The 20,177-nt window shown below is 37.4% G+C and overlaps 1 protein-coding gene across 4 annotated transcripts in view; it reads right to left on the bottom strand.

Moving 5' to 3' along the window:
* MAGI2 (membrane associated guanylate kinase, WW and PDZ domain containing 2) overlaps positions 1 to 20,177 on the bottom strand; it is a 1,485,052-nt gene that overhangs the window by 168,786 nt on the left and 1,296,089 nt on the right. For 2 of the 4 annotated variants that reach the window (XM_054494395.2, XM_054494398.2), the window contains exons 11-13: positions 19,161 to 19,192; positions 12,630 to 12,819; positions 3,258 to 3,299 (exon numbers count right to left, since the gene is read on the bottom strand). In XM_054494395.2, the coding sequence (XP_054350370.1) occupies positions 3,258 to 3,299; positions 12,630 to 12,819; positions 19,161 to 19,192 (264 nt within the window). The remainder of the gene's footprint in view (positions 1 to 3,257; positions 3,300 to 12,629; positions 12,820 to 19,160; positions 19,193 to 20,177) is intronic. The other 2 variants (XM_054494397.2, XM_054494399.2) reach the window with 1 other exon arrangement.

Here is a 20,177-nt window from a genome sequence, read left to right as displayed (position 1 = left end):
CTCTTTACTTGTTTGCTTTATCCCTGTGGGTATGTGAATGTGACCAAACACGTGTTAGCCATAGCAGAAGCCATCTCCCAGTTTCTATTTTGTTCTCTCCTCAGCCTTCACATAAGCTCAGATTTTTCCATCCTAAATATGACTTTGCTCCTTCCTTCCATCTCTTTCTAGGAAAAGTAGTCTCTAGGGGAGCCTTCACTCTACCTCTGATTCATTCCTGCCAGTCTGGTTTATGCTCTCTCTTAGCACTACTGCACTCTTTAAGGTCACTATGCATGCTAATGACCAAATTAAATGGCCTTTTTTTCTTTCCTCATACTGATTGATTTCAGTGCCTTATTTGATATCGTTGATGCACTGTTTATGACTTCAGATTTCTTTTGATCCTAAACAAGGAAAGATCTCCTTTGGAAGTCGTTTCTGTGACACCGCATTTCCTGGCTCTCTTATTTTTGGGTGGAGTTGCCCATTCAAAGTTCCTGGCCATAGATTCCATTGTTTCTCACTAATAATCTCCTTAGGTGATGGCATAATTATCATTGGCTGTCCATAGTGTTTCATTATGCACAGTCTGTAGGAGTTGCTAAATAAACATGTCCTGAATTTAGTTGCCTTGAGGCACTCTGCAGTCTCCTAGTCCCAATGAACCACAGCATTATTCCACTATGGCGTTATCACTTAGTTTCATAAATACGTATTATTTAGAACTTCCTACTATCAATTTTGCCTCTGTACCTAAGGGTCTTCTGCAGATAAAGTTAATAATATACCTTATAATTATGATAAATGTATCTGAGTCAGAATCATAACACATAATTTGATAAGAGACATTTTATAAATGTGACAAAAAACATGGGGCATCTACTTATTTTATCCTATTTTTGTATTTTTGTATTTTTTTTTTTTTGAGATGGAGTCTCACTCTGTCGCCAGACTGGAGTGCAGTGGTGTGATCTTGGCTCACTGCAACCTCCACTTCCCAGGTTCAAGCGATTCTCCTGCCTCAGCCTCCCAAGTAGCTGGGATTACAGGCAAGCACCACCATGCCCAGCTAATTTTTGTGTTTTTAGTAGAGACGGGGTTTCACCATGTTGGCCAGGATGGTCTCGATCTCTTGACCTCGTGATCCGCCAGACTCGGCCTCCCAAAGTGCTGGGATTGCAGGCGTGAGCCACTGCGCCCTGCCATTTTTGTATTTTTTATTAGAGATGAGGTCTTGCTTTGCTGCCCAAGCTAGAGTGCAGTGGTGTGATCACAGCTCACTACCACCTCAGATTCCTGGGTTCAAGCCATATTCCCGTCTCGTCTCGGTCTCCCAAGTAGCTGGGACTACAGGCATGCGCCACAGCGCCCAGCTAACTCTTTAAATTTTTTGTAGAGATGGAGGTCTTGCCATCTTGTCTAGGTTGGTTTTGAACTCCTGGGCTCAAGCTATTTTCCCATCTTGGCTTCCCAAATGCTGGGATTACAGGCATGAGCCACAGCGCCAAGCAAGATATATTTATTTTAAATGCAGTCATGATTTTCCAGAATATTCTGATAACTTGTGTGGACATTCAACCAACTATTTGGATTGGTTCTTCTCTTCAAAATCTGAATTGCACAGTAACGTAATATACCCCAACTATATTATAACTTTTGGGTTCTAAGTACTGTATTTTTTAAAAAGGTAAACTATTACTTTGCATATATGTCAAAGTAATCTAAACTACTGGGCCACTCTCCTTCTCTTGTTTTTAAATGAAGTGCATTCAGAATCTGAGATTTTTAAGACATGTGCTTTTTGTGACCAGTAAGCTGAGATTTAAAATCCCAAATTATATCGTGATTTCATTTTGCAACTGTAATTACTAGGTCCCATTTTCTCTCTGGGCATAAGATAATGTTTTAAAAAAATTACAAAGATTTAACAGTCAGTATAGAGGAATAATCATGCTTTAAAATTTTTAGACCAAGCTAAACAAATACTTTAGACATTATTTTAGGAGAAAACACTAAATCATATCTTCCATATTTTCTACATATCCCCCCAAAAATGACATGGAAACTTACAGAATGAAATGATCTCAGGCACATATATTCTCCAAGGGGTGTTAGAACATGCTGAGATGGATAATGAGCTGTCATCATGGAAATACTCTGGAGATGTGTGCTGTGAGCCCACAGCCCTGAAATAGTGCTACTATTATAAAACACTATTTTCCACAATTGTTTGAGTATTCTGGCTTTCAATCTGGTGGTCTGATTAGCTGTTTAAAGCATTTTCATCACGAATTCTAAGAGCAAAAAAAAATTAAATCTTCTTTTTCCTCCAACATTTGTACAATAATGTTAAATATTTTAGCCTAAACCAAAATTAGTGTTTTCGAAATGGTTAAGTAAAAAAAAAAAATTTCCTTTTAAGCAAATTAATTGGTTATTACTGAAAGCTCTTAAAATTAAAATATGATATTTTAGCCTAACTTAAAATCTTATTGAAATATAGTATTTTATAATTGGCATGGTTTAAAAAAATTAAGTTGATATAGATATTTACTTGATTTGAAAAGAATTTCATTCTATGTTAGCAACATTTCTAATCTGTTCTTTGGAAATGTCTAAATTGCAAATCTCTTGAGACCTTCTAGCTTCTTATTTGTATCTAGTCTAGTGTTATTCAATGCAAATAAAGTGTAAGCCACATAAGTAATTTAACATTTTCTGGTAGCCACATTTTAGCAAACAAAACAGATGAAATCAATTTTTATAATATATTTTAACTTAGTATATGCAAAATATTATTTCAACATAAATCAATATAAAATAATTAATGAAATCTTTCTTTTTTGTTTGGGTACTGTCTTTGAAATCCAGTGTGGATTTTACACATATATTACAGCATACCTAAATTTAGAACAGCCACATTTCAAGTGCCCAATAGCCACATGTAGCTAGTGGCTACTGTATTACATAGCACGGACCTAGTCAGTCTGATGACTCTCTTTGGCAGCTGTTTTTAATCCAGCCTTTTACTAGAGTATTTTATGAAAGAAATTCATGAATATGACTGTTTTCCTTTGTCTTTTGTTGGTAGGCATTTCGGCTCACCATGATGAGACTTGCTGTCTACCTTGAATCCTTGAATACATGTTTTATGTAGGTGACTAAAGTAGCACAGTGATTATATACTAAGAAACTGATACTATCAGAAGAATGATTTGTTACACAAAATGGAAGACGTTTTGTTCACAGAACTGTGAGTACTGAACAATACTTGCCAGAGGAATCCATTCGAAAACTGGTCCTGGGTGGCACTTGTTCTGGATGGGAAAATGGGGAATTAAAGTTGAAATTCATTTACGGCATTTTAAAATTCATCTTTACTTTCTTTTTGTTGCTATCATAACTCCCCCAACCACAATCTCATACTTATGTTTAATACTTTTTTTTTCCTCTAAGATCCAAGTTAGTGGACAGATTTACCCAGCTTTATGTATGAGCATGTATGTAAATATGTTTCTTTTATATGCATCCAAAATAGAAAAATCTGAATTTCTTTTTAGATCAGGGTGGAATAAGATTACCATTTCTAAATATTAAGTTTTGATTCTCATTATAAGAATACTTATTTGAAAGTAAAGTCAATCTAGAACCTGAAAGGTATACAGAAAAGATAGGTCCTTTAAAATTAGGTTATAATTTTGTGTCATAAAACATTGAAATGAAAAGTGGAAAATCCAATCAATGATTGTATTGATTTATGTACACTAGTCCAAATATTTTGATAATTCCAATTATCTGGGTAGTTGAAATTATGTATAAGTAGTTGAGTTAAATTGGTTTATTTTAGCAATAGAGGTCCTTTATAAGAATTATGATATAATCTATAATGATATATCTTCTAATAACATAAAAATTCAAAAAAGTGAGTGTAAAACACCTTTAAAATGTAGGCATAGCCCACATTTAGAATTCTAGAGCCTAGAACAACCTGGTTGCAAACTGGGTTCTGTAAGTATTTGGAGACATGTTGCTCTCATACATTAGCATTTTTCAGGGGTAGCTCCAATTGACATGCTTCCTCCTACTCTACATGGTGGAGATGTGCAACTCCATACTGCATGTTTGAGAAATGCAGACTTTCACCATGTCTTATCTGGAACTGCTAAACGTGAAGAAGAACATAATTAAATTGTCCCTTGATTTTCACTCTGCCTTCTAAATCCCTGGTCTTAATATCATAGAGGCATTAACAGAGTGACAGAGATGCAAGGCACCTTTCATTTCACAGACGGTTAAGACCCAAAATGCTAAGTGACTTGCGTAAGGTATTCTATACTATCTCACAGGAAACTCTTCAAGATCCTTTTTAGAAAACGTACTTATTATATCTAAGTTTTAAACTTAATTAGAATGCATTATCCAATAAAACTCTTTCTTCTTTCATTTTAGTATTATTACGAATAAATAATACACTCTTTTCTGACCATGCTATACATTTTTTCCTAACATCTCCAGATATTCTCCCTATTCCTTCGTGGTTCTGTCAGTAGAGAATTTCCTAAACCACACAACTGGGTTTAATAAGAGATGGGCAGAAGACACTTGTATGCAAACCTCTGGTCAAGAAATACTTAAGAAGCTAAAGATCTACGTTAAGATATGCTGAGTTACTTCTATCTGAGGGAATGACAGGATATTTTTGCCCCTGTGATGAATTTCATGTTAAGTTTACCATATTGTTTTGCTTTAGAATCATGTAAGGAATTACAGATAAAAATTAACTAAACATTACTAAACGTCTCTAAAACATAAATTCACATTGTAGGTAGAAGAACTGTAAAATGTTCTTGCAAGAACCACTCCTCCCACACGTTTAGGCTTCAATATGTAAATTATTTGTTGCTTGGAAGAAATTTCATACCATTATTATTATTTTGGTCTATAAAATTATATATTTATGATATATAATCATCAATCATATGCGATTATTCCTTAAGAGCATTTATAGAGGAGGCAACTTACAGTTTTGAAAGGCAGAGAGTAAGAATATAGTACAATAGAACTCCCCCATTCTGAATGTGTTAAGATGACATAATTTTATAAGATAGTTGTACCATATAAGGCACTATGAAAAAAATGAGTATTTTATCCTTGAATTTTAAAAATTAAAATAAGACCAAAGTCTGGTTGCTTTTTCATTGAGCTTTGTTTCAAATAAAGAGCCAGTCGGCTCAAGGAAAGCATAACAATCATTCCTGCCAGGTAAGCTGTGTTTTCCCAGTAAAGGCAAATTAGCTTTCTGGCAGAATTGTTATTTTTTAAGAACTTTCATGTTTGGTGTGGCTGCTTAGGATTATGACTTGAGAAATGTCCTTTTGTCTGTATCAGGGATGGAAGACTGCTACCTTCGAAACGCTTCCATTAGGTATAAAACTGACATTTTATGTTATACTCTCACGAGGACCTACTTGCCTTCTAGCACTTAAACTCTGTAGCCCTGATGGTCTCATATTTATTCACGAATATACATTGGGTTACATTGTCAACTTGTGCAACCAACAAAATGCTTTGGTATATTAAATAACTTTCAATCAAGAGCTGATTTTTAGAGTTTACTTTTTACTCCTCCCCCTGCCTTTATCCCTTAATTCCAGTATCTTTTAGTTTTAAATTACTGAATGAAATAAATTTATAAGCTCTAGGATTGGATCTAATTTCTAAAATACATGGGAAAAATATGTGTCCTACCACAACTTTTATTTTGCTATCTCTATATTACTTAGCTCACACTATGGTAATTTCCTGTTTCAAAAGGAATCTGTTGGAAATATAAACGTTACCACAGTTTCTTAGAAAGCTATCTGAGGATACCTTTTTAAAATTAGATTTCCAAATTAATTAAAATCTACATATTAAAATGGCAGACACAGCTTAACTGGATTTACTGATCTTCATATCAATATATTATAACTGCAAAGTAATGCACAATGTGATATATTAGAAACTCCAGCTGAAAGGCAAATTTTTTTCACCGATCAAATCACAACATACATTATACTAAGGATAACAATAATGCTTTTCCCATGAGAAAGGGTGCAGAAAACTAATCTCTCAGTACAATTGAGGACATTTAAAATGATAACATTATTACATCTTTTTCTATCCTTTTATTTTTCTAACGCTAGAGTCACTGGTAAAAGTGTTTTCACATTTACTTATCATTTTATTTTAATATTTCACTAAAGTAAGATTGTGTTCCAGAGAACATACGTGGGGGGTACTTTAACGCCATTGGACACTAGCAGTGTTCAAGCAAATCAGGCTGGGGCTTGATCTAGCATAGTGTTCACCTGTGAGGGTGTTTTCTGGGAAGGCACGACGGCCTTTCATGATCACCTAATAGCTGCCTGTAGCTATGGCATCCGTGAATTTATTTAAACCTTTCTGAAACTTTTTGATATTTCCAGCTTGGCTCAATTGGGTATTTAATTATGTGGGAAAAGGAGACTTGGAGTCAGGAAGTCTTGAGCTGAAAGATTTTCACAGGCTTCAGAGCTCTGGTTTTGAGCACCCTAGACAGATACTACCATATGTGATGCGGCTTCCCCCATCACTTTTCATTTAGAGATTCAAGTGGTGTTCTGTGGTGAATAATACTATTACAGTACCTCATCCTTTCAAGTGGCTCTGCTGTTAGGATGGGAGACAGTGCAAACTACAACTCTTGCTCACTAATAAAAAGGAAAGAGCGGCGGAAAACCTGATAGTTTAGAAATATAACCACCCGTTTGTGATCAGCCATGAATTATATGTGTATTACAATACTGAACAATGAAAGAATTCAATAATCAATGAACAACAAAAGAGCAGGATAACAGCCATAGATGTGAAAAACATAACTGTCCATTTTTGATCTGCCACAAATTATAATTTCATTTCAGATATAGTACTAAAAAACAGTTTGCTTCTCCGTTATACTCTTGAACTGGCCTGTGATCACTTTTGATTGCTACCTTTGCTATGATACTCATCGCTTATTATTCTAATTCTGGAAAGGAAAATTGATTGTGTGAGCTCTTTTGAAGACATTTCAGAGAAATTTCTGTTCTAAAGAGGTTATACCATAAGGCACATTACACCATACGGATCCTTGACATTTTTATGATTCTACATGTGAGTGATGTCTTACCGCAAAGGAGTGTGGACATGGTGTACCCCATAAATTGTTTACTTATAATAACCAAAGTTCAATGTGAAGAGAAAAAAGTTTGAACAACTTCAGTCATAATTCAACTTGGGTTTAAACCAAGGGACAGAACCCTGAGGGAAGAGTTTCAGGAAATAAGCATTTTTCTTTTCCATTCCTGGTTGCATCTGCTTATTGCTCCAGCTTTCAAGGCTGCAGTGTGGAACAGGCCCAAGAAATGTCCCCATGAGCTGAATGATAAGACAAACCTTTAGAGTAAGACTGGCTTAAAGAAAAGTGAAGCAACAGGACAAGGCCCTCTATTCTGTATCGACACATCCATCAGAATGATCAAGACTTAATTTTGTAAGATTCCAAAGTGAGCAACATTCATTTTCTTTGAGAAGCACTTTATACTGCCTTGCCTATCACAGTTCCTCTTTTTAGTACCAGTATCTAGCTGTAGTTATCTAACTATAGTCTTTCCCAGAAGAAGGAGACAGGTGAGATTAACTCCCTTTCAGTTTGGTGATTATTGTGATGTTGAACTTGACTTATTTTCTGTATTAAGAAAGAAGACTCCATGGCATAGTACTTAAATGTGCAAAACCTTACTACCTATTTTTTTTCTACTTCATTTGCCATGCACTGGATTTGTACACATGTCTAACTTTCTGGGTATGGAAGGAGTTTACTGGGAGTTTGGCTACTAACACAAGTCACTAATAAGCCTTTACCTCAAATTAGGGATAAAATATGTATAGGCAAACATTCTATCAGCCAAATAAATTAGCTTGAAAAAATTATTTATCTGAGTAGGTATTACGCTTTTTATTCATGGTGTGTACATTTAGATATATGCTTTTCTTGAACAGTAATGATTATTCCTTGAATAGAGTATATAAAAAAAGAAAATTTTATAGTTTATCATTCAAATGAGGACAGTCTAGGGTGGTGAAATGTGAACTATTGATAATCATGCCAGGACAGCACAGACAAGGATTGTCCAGGAAACTTCCATGTGTAGTCACCCTAGATAGTCTTATAAGTAACTAGGCCAGTAATAGAAGGTTTCCTATCATATCAGAAAAACGTGGTGGACGCAAGGATGCAGTCACACATAGAGAAAGAAGGGCAGGAGGAGATGAGGGGGAGAAAACACTGAGGGCCTTTAGAACTACTTTTCTCCAAGTTTAGAAATGGCATATGTAGTCCAGCATTAGGAATGTTAGCATACAAACTAGAACATTCAAGCCATTCCTATTGTGACTATAAAACAAATTCAAGTCCTTTATGAGATTCTTGGGAAAAAGACAGAGAAAAAAGAATTAAAAAATAGCACGGCTTGTCCCACTATGCAAAGGTATTTTCTTTTGTTTTCAATTTTTAAAATTGCAAGTAGTGGGGACATCAAGAAGTCTGTTATCAACAGAGACTATTATCACATACAGAATAGTCACATTTGTCTAAAAGTCTTTGGTAGAGATGGAAGTTGGGGAGATTTTTGTTCTTTTCTGGGAATTGGTAGTAATGACTTAGGGTCAATGTTTAAATAATTAATATGAAGATCCAGAAGGCCCATTGATTAAAACTTTTTTAGGGATTTTTTGGGCAGAGTTATACTTTTATATATGTAAGTTTAAGCTTATATGGAATTAAGTTAGTGGGGAAATAATTCTTTTTTTTTTTTTGCACAGAGTTCTCCAGCAAGGATTAATGAAATTCTGATAATGTAAAGGTGCTTAACACATAACATTCTGTTGATTGAATATCAATTTTCACATGGAAGTTGAGAAACTCTCAGTATTTAGTTATTTTTACTGCACAATTGCACACATTAAAATATTGATATTATTTGCTGTGTTGTGTAATGGAGCCTTGTTCAGAAATCGTTTTCCTATGTGTTTGGATGTTTGTTTGTGTCCTCAACTTCACAGTAAGCTTCTAATGAGCGGAGGTTATTTTTCATAACTTCTCCTGTGGAGTGCCTGGCAGAGTTCTAGACACATAGTGAGTGTTTCATATATTCTTGTTGATTGATGTGGAGCCTGGAGTTGCCACCTCGGGCACTGTGCCTAATGCTCTGAAATCAGAGGCACTGCCAGCCTGCTGGGTGGGAAAATCTTCCTGTCTCTGTCCTGCTCCATTCCCAGCTCATCTTGAGATCTCATGAAGATAGGAGGTGTTTCCTATCACAGCATGTACCTGTCATGTTCTGTTTCACGTGGCTCTAGTATCCTATGATCCTCTTCATTTGTTTAAAATCACAGCATTTTTTTTTTCAGGAATACAACTTTATTAAGATGTCCTGGGCATACACATTAAAATGTCAGCATAATCTAATTATGAGTCAAATGAGGCACGGCAGCATTTACATCATTTGATAAATTTCCATCATTTGTAGGGGACTGGTGACGTGAATCCAAATATTTCTTGACAGCCTCGACAGAACAAATGTTCTGTAGCTCTGTACAGCTCAGGCTTGTGGGTGGAGGGGCGTCTTTTTATTTGGCGACTGCAACCCAGTTTTGCAAGTGAATGCAAAAATCTCTTTAGCTTTAGACCAGGTTGTAAGGAAGGACACCATGAGATCACTATAGGCTAGGAGAAATGTCAAAGGACTTAGTTTAAACAGCTCTGGTTAGGATTCTTTTCCACACTTTCCCTGGTTGCACTGATATTTTTCCCCCAGGAAAAGACACAAGAATAAATAGAGCCAAACCTAAATGTTATGCATGTGATTCAAAGGAATAAGAATAGGAATGGTTCATAATCACAAATTTTGAAATATTGATCTTTTGTTTGGGTATATACATTTTATGATTATTGCATTAAAAAAACCTATTTGAAGATGATGAGAAACAGACTGAGTTTCCAATCATTAATTAAAATCTTTTTCTTTTAGTACTGCTTTAAACATTTACATGAGAAAATAAAACTTGGAAATGGAAATGTACAGGAGGGCAAAAGGCTGTCTTTTTTTTTTTTTTTTTTTTTTTTTTAAGACACTCACATATCCACAAGCAGAGTGAACTGATCAGCTATCCAGAGAGACTAGAGAAAGTGGCGCCATGCTCTCCCGGTTTCCTTAATCTTCAGTGGTAGAGCTTTTCTTACCTTGACACAATTTCTATGTTTCATTTACACTCCATTTAGCGTTATGAAGAAATGTGATAGAAAAGAGAAGGATAGGAAAGGAAATGAGCTTGCCCTCTTTTGGCTTTCTGAGATTTTTGACCCTGAAAACATTACTGTGACCTTAGAAACATTAGAGAGAGCTGATGAAAGCAGGAAGGGGGTGTGATGAGGCAGCAGCAGCAGTGGCACAGGGAGAGCACCGATGGGGGGCCCATGGTGGGGTGAGGTGGGGAGTCAGGATGTTTGCTGTCCCTGCAGCTGTAGAGGGAAAGGGCGATGAAGAGCTACCAGAGGAGGACTGAAAAAGAAAGCTCTGGAGGTTAAGGTGGACTGGTTTGCTTGGTTTGTTACAGGTGAGGAGGGGAAAGGCAATGAACAGAAACAGTATTGCAGGGGCTGGATAAAGAAATAACTCTTTTAGAGTTGAGAGAGCATCATGTACAAAGAAACTGAGGGCACAATGGTATCAGACAACCATAAAGAGAAAACTGGAGATAAATACCAACATTGTTTTTGTCCTGAATCATAAAGCTTTGCATTGGCTGGGAAACTGCAAAAAAGATGGAAGTGAATGATGAAGGAAGAGACAAAAAGCAGGAGGAAGCATCTTTTAACGCTCCCTAAACTCAATCACAAAATTAAACAAGCCAAGGAGGTGAGGATGATATTTTAATCCTATGCACTTCCAACTTCCATCTTAGAACTGTTAACTTTATCTTACTCTCTATTTGTTTACATTCATTATTCTTATTTCCCCACTTACATGTGTGAGAGCAGGGCATATTACTCATCTTTGGTATCTCCTCACAGTGCTGACAGCAAAATGGGCATTCCATCAATACTTGGTTATCGAAGCAGAAAAGGTATTAGAAACTGGGCTGAAATCTTTTCCATTTTTTTTTCAGTTTAATGAACATTAATACCCTGAATTCATACTCTATATTATATAGCTAAGAATGCCTACTTTGTTCTTACTATGCTACAGCAAAGACATTGTAATGATATAATCTAAAAATATTTCGGTTATTCATCCAGAAGGAGAGGAATGAAATACAGTAGCTCTGATGTAGCCACTTCTTTAAAAAAAAAGTATATGTGGGTTTTGGGTGGGGGGATGTTTTATTTTGATATTAATGTTACAGGTCTGATACCATTGTGCCCTCAGTTTCTTTGTACATGATGCTCTCTCAACTCTAAAAGAATTATTTCTTTATCCAACCCCTGCAATACTGTTTCTGTTCATTGCCTTTCCCCTCCTCACCTGTAACAATGGCTTGCTGTCCTAACTATTTTTCAACCAAAGTTAGTTCTACAAAGAGTTGTAGAGGATGGGGAAAAGGTATTATGTCTGCTTCCCCAGCTGGGCGCATAATTCTCAGCCCCTGAGCTCATCAAAAGAGTAAGCAGATTTGAGATCCTCTGAGATCACACACAATTTAAAACTTGCTATTCATGCTTTGGATGATTAAAGTTGGAAACAAGACATTGGTGGAACACTGAAGCAAAGGAAATCAGCAGACCGTAAATGGAAGCGCCAGGGACCAAACTCTCCTATGAGGCTGGGTTTCCTGATCATTTAATACACAGATTCTTATGATACGGTGAGCTTCCTGTCCTCTAACATGTGGAGACGACTTGCAAGATGGTAGAAAGAAGCACAACAATGGTGCGAGCAATATTAAAAGCCTTGTTTTCTAATGTTTATAAAGTACAACAATTTTAAAAGACCTTCAGATAGGGTGACAAGTGCGTACACGATATTTTAAGACTGAATGTTCAAATGTGCCTGACTGCACTGAAGGAGAAGCAGAAAAATGTGGCAGAGATGATTGGCACCTAGATCAGCACTGCATTCAGAACCAATTGATTTCATGCTTGTGAGTTGGGAAGCCTTGGCTGACATTTTACTCAAGGTCCTAACTTTTATAATGGCTATATTCAAGGCTCTAAGAAAGATCTATGCTTTAGGCTCAAGATCAGATTAAACAGATTAAAAAAAAAAGCCAAGCACTTCTTTTCTGTAGTTGGTAACCTAAACAAAACCAGCAACTTCACCCCCTAACCCCTAAAAATATATTCCCGATTTTCTTCAGGAGATTAGGGGAAGAAAAGTAGGAGATAAAATGTGAGGCAAAAGATATAATAAACCTACTTTCAGAGTCAACAGGCTTTCTAAGATAATTTTAGACCAGCTGGCTCTGCTCTTGAAACACTTTTGAAACTCAGAATATAAAACCATGCCAGATCATTCAGCCTCAATATATCTCCTGGCAGGGCCTCAGCTATTATTAATGTACCCTTGTTTCATGTGGCTTTCACTTACGCCTACTTTCATAAATGGCCCTAGATTTCTCGTAGAGCTCATATGGATCAGGCTTCCGTGGGTCAAAGGCCTCTGTTGAGTCAGGAAAGGAGCTCCTGTGAAGGGCAGGTGGGAAGGGCAGGTTCTGCGGTATGGCCGGAGCAGATAAACTCGTTTGAGGACTGCCTTGATTCTCCCATCGGTCCATTATCTGAAAAGTGAAAGGACAGAGAAAATGACTGACAAATTCTTCCTGGCTATTTCTCTTGTCACCTTTAGGTTAACCTTTTTTGCCTTGTGGACTTTTCTTCCAGGGGATGGGTAAAACTTTGGCATAAATTCCTTGAAAGAAAAGATTTTATGTCTATGTGAGACATCATACACTGTTATAAATACAAGTGGTGCCTGACTTTTGAATGCAAACTTATCTATAACTTATATAACTTTGTCAACAATTAGCTGGTAATCTTTGGCAAACCAATTAATTTCTCTGTTTTTTTCGCCCTATAAGATAAAGATAATGTGTTTCAAGATGATTCATGTGTAGGTGCTTGGAAATGTATGGTATTAGTTGTTCCTTTTCTAAGATGGTTTCAACATATTACATCACTTTCACTGGAGCAGAAGATATAGTCGTCTGCATATACTCATTTGACACCTATGCATATCGCAACAACCTCCTACGCTTGAGCATTCAGTCGCTTTCCTCTCAGTTTAGACATAATTATGCAACCATCTAGGATTCAGGGATTGTTCAAAGTCTCCTAGGAAGCCTCATTTACTGTGGATCTGGTGGTTCCTCCCCAAGAATGCTGCTACTGATGTTGCTACTTCTATAATTTCTTAAAGACCTGCAGAGTACTTCCCAGTTTATCATGTTCTTTCACATACATGATCTTCTTGGATCCTCACCATAGCATCATAAGATAGAGAAGGCAGAGATTAATACCATTTTTTATCAAGGAGGAAGCCAGGCTTCCTGATACCACCTATTGGCACTGCCAACTTCACCTTCATTCATCAACTGATGCCTCATTCAAACTCAATTTTTCTTTCCTGCTTTGAATAGACCGGCAGTGTATGTAAGATTTAGACTAGTTTGCCCTTCTGCTGAAACTCTGCTCTGAGTATGCATGGTCCTCAGGACAAAGGCCAAACTTCCTAGAGGGTCATGGCAGGCTCCTCTTGACCCTGGGTCTGCTCACTTCCTCATATTGGCTGATGGGCTGGCTTTTCATTCCCAAGGACCCACCCAGTTCTCTTCTGCTTCTGAAACTTTGCATACTTCATTTCTCTTTCTACATGTATTTTCCACTCTTCCATCCCCTCTCTCATTTCACCTGGCTACTGGATTCAGAGGAGGTGTCTCCTTTCCTAGAAGGCTCTTGCTGACCACCCTGTCCCTCCTACCCCTCACACCACTTCATCACATCCAACTGTGATTACCACAAGTCTACCCAGCCAGTCTCAAACAGATCAGATGCAAACAGGGCTGCGTCTTTGTACTTGTTGTATTACCAGTGCATAGTTAGTACTCAGAAAATGTTCATTTAGTGAGTAAATAAAATATGGCCACTTAAAAAAAACAGTTTTGATATACACTACATTGAACTTGGCAGGATTGTAACTTTCTGTCCCCTATGGCACAGTCCTGTTTTAGTTTTCACATTGGCTTTATTTTTGTCGGGGCTCTGATTCCACCTCTGGTCTGTCCATCATCAATATTTTCAAGCTGGAAGGGATGTGAGGTGCCATATACTCCAGTGTTTTTTAAACTGTGCACATGTGCTGTGTAACACCAGAGACACCAGGGGCCTGCCCTGCCCACCTGGGACTGGGACTGTGGCAGGGGTTCATGTTGAGCCAGCAAACTGGAAAAGAAATGGGTTACTGACCCTTCCTTCAATAAGACTGGCTTCATTTTAATTTGTTTTCTATGTGGGCTACTGCCCAAGATTTCATCTGGACAAAGTTTCTATAACTGTCAAGGATGGAAAAACCCTAGTCTAGTTCAATTTCGTCCTGTGAAACATGATCTCTAGAAGCATAGAGAGGGTAAGTGGCTTGTCTGAGGTCCAGCAGTTGCCAGTGGCAGATCCTGGGTCAGAACCACCCTATAACTCTAACAGAAGTAATTGTTTATATAATATCACACTGGGGGGAATAACTGTTAAATATGGTTTGAGTTTTAGTGAATTTTAGTGAATTTTCAGCTCAGAAGGCCTTGTGCTCCCATTTGTAAAAATCTTTAACTATGTACTTCATAATTCATTTGATCGCAAAATTCATACAGAAAGCTATTCTGGGTTTCCTTGGTCATCCATTCTGGGTGACCTTGCCATGATGTGGAAGGCCACATTTGTGGGTAAAGGCATATCCTTGGTAATTTTTCACTTTAGCTGACTTTAGGCAGCATGTGGATGCATTCTAGCTGTGACTTTATCCCTTCTGTTTTCAAATATAAGATATTAAATACTAAAAAGTAAATAAATTAGAAATATGGTCTGAGGAGCTGTAGTACTCTCCCACTTGTCATCACAGGGCTTCAGCAAATGTCTATTTCTTTCTCCCATATTCCATTGAGGGTTACTTCATACCCACATGTGTCTTGCTGGTATATGTATTGTTCATGTACAGTCATTGGACATGCTTCACATGAAATATTGGTATTTCTAAAAAACAATCTTAAAACTACAGAACAAGTAATGCTTTGGGCACTGTTTGGGATGGCTGCCATGGCAGATTGACAAATTCTACAATTTCTGTAGCACAGAGATTGGGGAATTAGTCAAAAGTCCAGTTCATGCTTAGTAAAGCATTCACAACTTCCTGCTGTGACATTCATTAACTCTTGAGTCACTCTGTCAGGGTTTCCTAAAATGCTGTAAAGCAGAAAATCACTGCACCCAAGAAAAAGCAGACATACTATTCTGTTCCCCACCACCTCCTGCCCTGCTCCCTCCTAAACGGAGTTACCTGGTGGCTCCTACCCAGAAGACCATGGGGCAAACCACCTGCCCTGGGGTCAGAGGTCACCCCCTTAGCTGGGGCTGATGTGCTGGCCTGACTGCACCTTCTGAGGGGTGGATTCCATTGACTCTTCCCTCCTTCCTTAGACACTTTGGTCTCTGGACTTTTGCTTTCTACCTGGGATACTCACTGTGTGCTCCTTTCTACCTTCATGAACCCCCTGGATTCTGATCCTGTCTCCTTACTCAGGTCGATGGGCCTCACTTTCTCTAGCTAGCATATTCTTGGCCTTTCGCTGTTTAGAGTTTTTGTTATCTGCCATGTGTTTATTTCTCAACAAGCTTCTTTTTGGGCCCCCCTTGTCCAGTCCCAGCAGTGTCCACACCCAGGCTAATGTTTATAAACATCTCACTAGAATAAGCACAAATGGAAATAAAGTTGTTTTCTATAGCTGAGAGAAGTCTGTATCTCTGCTGGCCTTGGTGAATGAATGGATGTCTGTGCAACTTTATGAAAGGACAGCCACTGAAATATCAGTGAGCAGCCTGGATGTACAGTCCACACCCAGGCATCAAATAGTAAAACAGAACAATCTGTTCATGGCTGTGGCTGTTGTTTTTTTTTTTTTTTTTTTTTTTTTTGAGACATGGTCTCACTCTGTCGCCCAGGCTGGAGTGCAAGGGCATGATCTTGGCTCACTGCAACCTCCGCCTCCCGGGCTCAAGTGATCCTCCTCGCTCAGTCTCCCGAGTAGTTGGGACTACAGGCACATGCCACCATGCCCAGCTAATTTTTGTATTTTTAGTAGAGACAGGATTTCACCACGTTGGCCATGCTGGTGGCTGATTTTTTCAACCGCAGCTTCTGATTCTAGGGTGCACACAGGAAGTAGAGAGATTATGAATGAGGCAGGCCCCTCTCCCCTACTCCCATGAAATGCTCTGTTCAGAAACTGTTTTCTTACTGTAGAAAGTGGGGTAGTTTACACTCATAGGTGGGAATTGAACAATGAGAACACCTGGACACAGGAAGGGGAACATCACACTCTGGGGCCTGTTGTGGGGTGGGGGAAGGGGGGAGGGATAGCATTAGGAGATATACCTAATGCTAAATGACGAGTTAATGGGTGCAGCACACCAGCATGGCACATGTATACATATGTAACTAACCTGCACTTTGTGCACATGTACCCTAAAACTTAAAGTGTAATAATAATAAAATAAAAAAATTAAAAAAAAAAGAAAGTGGGGTAGTTTAAATCCTCCCCCTCGCTATTTTGGGCAGGGTTGGAAGATGACGGCATTTATCTTGATTCTGTATTTGAAGAATGCACTTGATCCTTTCCAGATGGAGAGAATGAGAACTCACTATTTTAGCATATTACTTGTTCAACAGGAAGTGACTATCTTGACATGGAATAGCATAAGATGTGAATCAGTAGGACAGAAAAGAGTCAGGGAGTCACACAGGACTAGGAGGAAGCTAGATCTCACCCCATATAACATTTCCTTATTCTGACCCAAGATATCATCAATCCTCTAACTCGTGTCTTCCTGGCCCTCACCCATTTAGAGTTTGTGTTACCGGCCACGTGATTATTTCTCAACAAGCTTCTTATTGCGCCTCTCTGGTCCAGTCCCAAGGTGTCCATGCCCAGTAAAGTGGGACTGAATAAGAGAGGCCCAATAAGGGCCACACTCAGAGGACAGGTGTATAAACCTACATACTGTGGGTATATTGCTATATGCTTGTTTTGATTAATAGTTCAGTCAACTATGTTCATTTCATAGAGTGAGTTGGTAAAGGCTCATGAGTGGAGGGTCTGCTTCCTTTGGTGATGGTAGTTAATGTTTTCAAGCTCAACATGTAGAGGCAACATGTTTTAAGCACCTTACATGGATTAATTCATAGAATTCCTCACAATAACCATGTGAGAGGGGTGTTATTATCTCCATTTTACAGATATAGAACTTGAGACTGATAGCTTACGTGCCAGCACCCTAAACAAGTACATTAATGCCACACTTCCTCTCATTATAGTCCTCAAGAGTTTCTGGTAGATACATGGAAGACATCAAATCTACAGCCTTCTACTTTCCTGTGTCTATGCCGTGGAAGTCCAAGCCCTAGCTTTTGTAGAAATACATGGATTCAGGATTAATTGTACATTGAGTTCTATAAAACATTTTTTGGAATTATTGACTATGAATGTAATTACAATAATGACAGCAAATGCTGCAATTATACCAAATGACATAATTTTGTATAAATGTGGTACATATAAGGAAATCACTAGATTGTATAATTGTAGCACCATGATGAGGTCAAAAGGTTCCTTGTTGAATTAGATAAAGATGTGTATAACCACAGAGCACAGATTTAAGTTTGGTGGTGAAAGGAAGGAACTATTTAGACACTGGTTAAGATAAACCAAATTTCATTTTAAACATTTAAAAGTATCTCTTTTCAAAATCACATGCATCCTTAAATGATTTGCTAAGCTTAAATAGGACTGGTTTTCCCATCTAATGTTCTTTGTGGACCAGATGAGTCAAATCCTAAATAAGGTCCTGCTCAGGGAGAGTGTTCTGCTTTGCTGCAGCCTCTTCCAGTCATGGGTTTCACATATCCCAGTTAGGGCAGAGTATTCTAACACATAAAATGGGATCCCAGAAAACCAGTCCCAGCTCTTAGGACTTGGGCAATTAATAGTGTCAATCTATCTGCAAGTGAAGACCATCTCTAACTGCTAAGCCAACTTGGCTAGCCTAGCTCTGCAAAAAGATTATTAAAACCCACCAGCTTCCTATATGGGCACAGACATTTTAGCATGTTTCATAGGGAAGTAGGCCTAGAGTGGTCAGATGATGGTAGAGATCTCCAGTATCTGAAAAAGATTCAGAAGCACCATTTTGAGTGCTTGTCAGGTTTGGCAGAATATATATATACAGTATACAGAGCTTAAATATATGCGTGTGTGTATGCGTGTGTGTATATATATATATACACACATATATATACACACAAAGACACATACACACATTATATGTAAAAATACACATACATATTTTATATATACACATATATACAAAGCTAACATATATACACATGACACATACACATATGTAGCTCTGTAGACGTTAAAATGTAAATGTAAATGTAAATATATACAGAGTTAAATTTTCTGTGGACTAGATTTAATTTGCAGGTCAAGACTTCTGGACCTATAGTTTGTATTGTTTCTAAAAATTCCATGTTATGAAGACTACATAGTATTGTGGACAGGAGAAAAACAAAAGGTTTCTAAAGTATTTTCATTACATTAGGCTGCATAGTGTCAATGTTCATTTTGTAAGTATATATTTTTTAAAAGGGCAGAATTGTTTTTATAGGAAGGTAAGGTGAGTGACTCATGTACTTGTGGGACAGATACAAGAAAAAGGGACACAGAGGATTTATTTTTTTTACATCACAGTCTCCTAGAGTTGAAAGAGATTTTGAGGTCACCCAATTCAACTTTTATTTAATGAAGTTGCAATAGTAAGTACAAATAAAGAAAGAAGCATAATAATTCCAACTTACAGGCTTTGGAGTTTTCCATGGAGAAAAGAAACCTGTAATAAAGAAAACAATATTTGAACTTTGAAAATATTGCCCACTGCCACTTATGGGTGGCACGATATTAAGATAATTGTAATTGATTTTAAATTAGTTAATAGCGAACAATAACAATAACAAACTTCTGCCTGGCTGTATCGTTTTCTTCAAGGAGCTCAAAATCAAATAATTTCATTGGAATTGTATTAATGATTCTAAGAACATTCCTTATTTGGTAGCTGAAGATGCTAAGGCACAGAGAAGGCAAGTGAACATATACCAAATGGTCAGGGCTTGACAAGGCTCAAAACTCAGTCACCCTTAGGGATTTCTATTGCCCAGCCTTAGTGGGAAAGAGAGAGAGGATACTGACATATATTTTGATTTCAAAGGTAAATATCTTTGCTTAGTATAAGAAATGGTTGTTTTATTTACTTGCTTTATGTGGTTGAAAATCAATTAATAAGCCTTCATTATTCCTAAATTTAAAAATAATGTATATACTTACATTATGAAACGGTTTCCACCATAAATTTTTGTGAGTCTTTCTCCACTGAGATGGGGCAGATTTCCATCTTTGTGCCCCAGTGCTAGCAAATATTTTGTGTGAAGAGCTCAAAATGTTTGTTACTCGAATGAATCATGTATCATGGAAGCCTTTTTTACCCAATGTATTGATCTCTTTCTATTATCACAAAATATAATGATTTGAGTGACCCTGTTGTGATCCAAATGATTAAAATAATTAAAAGTAAAGGATAGATTAACTCCCTTTTAAAAAATGTTATTTTAGCATATGAAATCAATTTTTTAAAAGGTGATAAAACAAGCTTAAAATAGAGGGAAAGGGCACTGCCACATGCTGGTCCTAACAATCCAAAACTTAACTGAGCACATAGAACAAAATCATATCTTTTCATATATCTTCCTTCTTTCAACAATTTTCACTTAACTTAATATCAGGTAGTTTCTGATAAAAATGAATATTGAAAACATACCACA

The sequence above is a fragment of the Pongo pygmaeus genome, chromosome 6, assembly GCF_028885625.2.
Source record: "Pongo pygmaeus isolate AG05252 chromosome 6, NHGRI_mPonPyg2-v2.0_pri, whole genome shotgun sequence".
Classification (NCBI taxonomy): domain Eukaryota; kingdom Metazoa; phylum Chordata; class Mammalia; order Primates; family Hominidae; genus Pongo; species Pongo pygmaeus.
The sequence above is the reverse complement of the archived record's forward strand: the minus strand, read 5'-3'. Positions and strand labels throughout refer to the sequence as shown.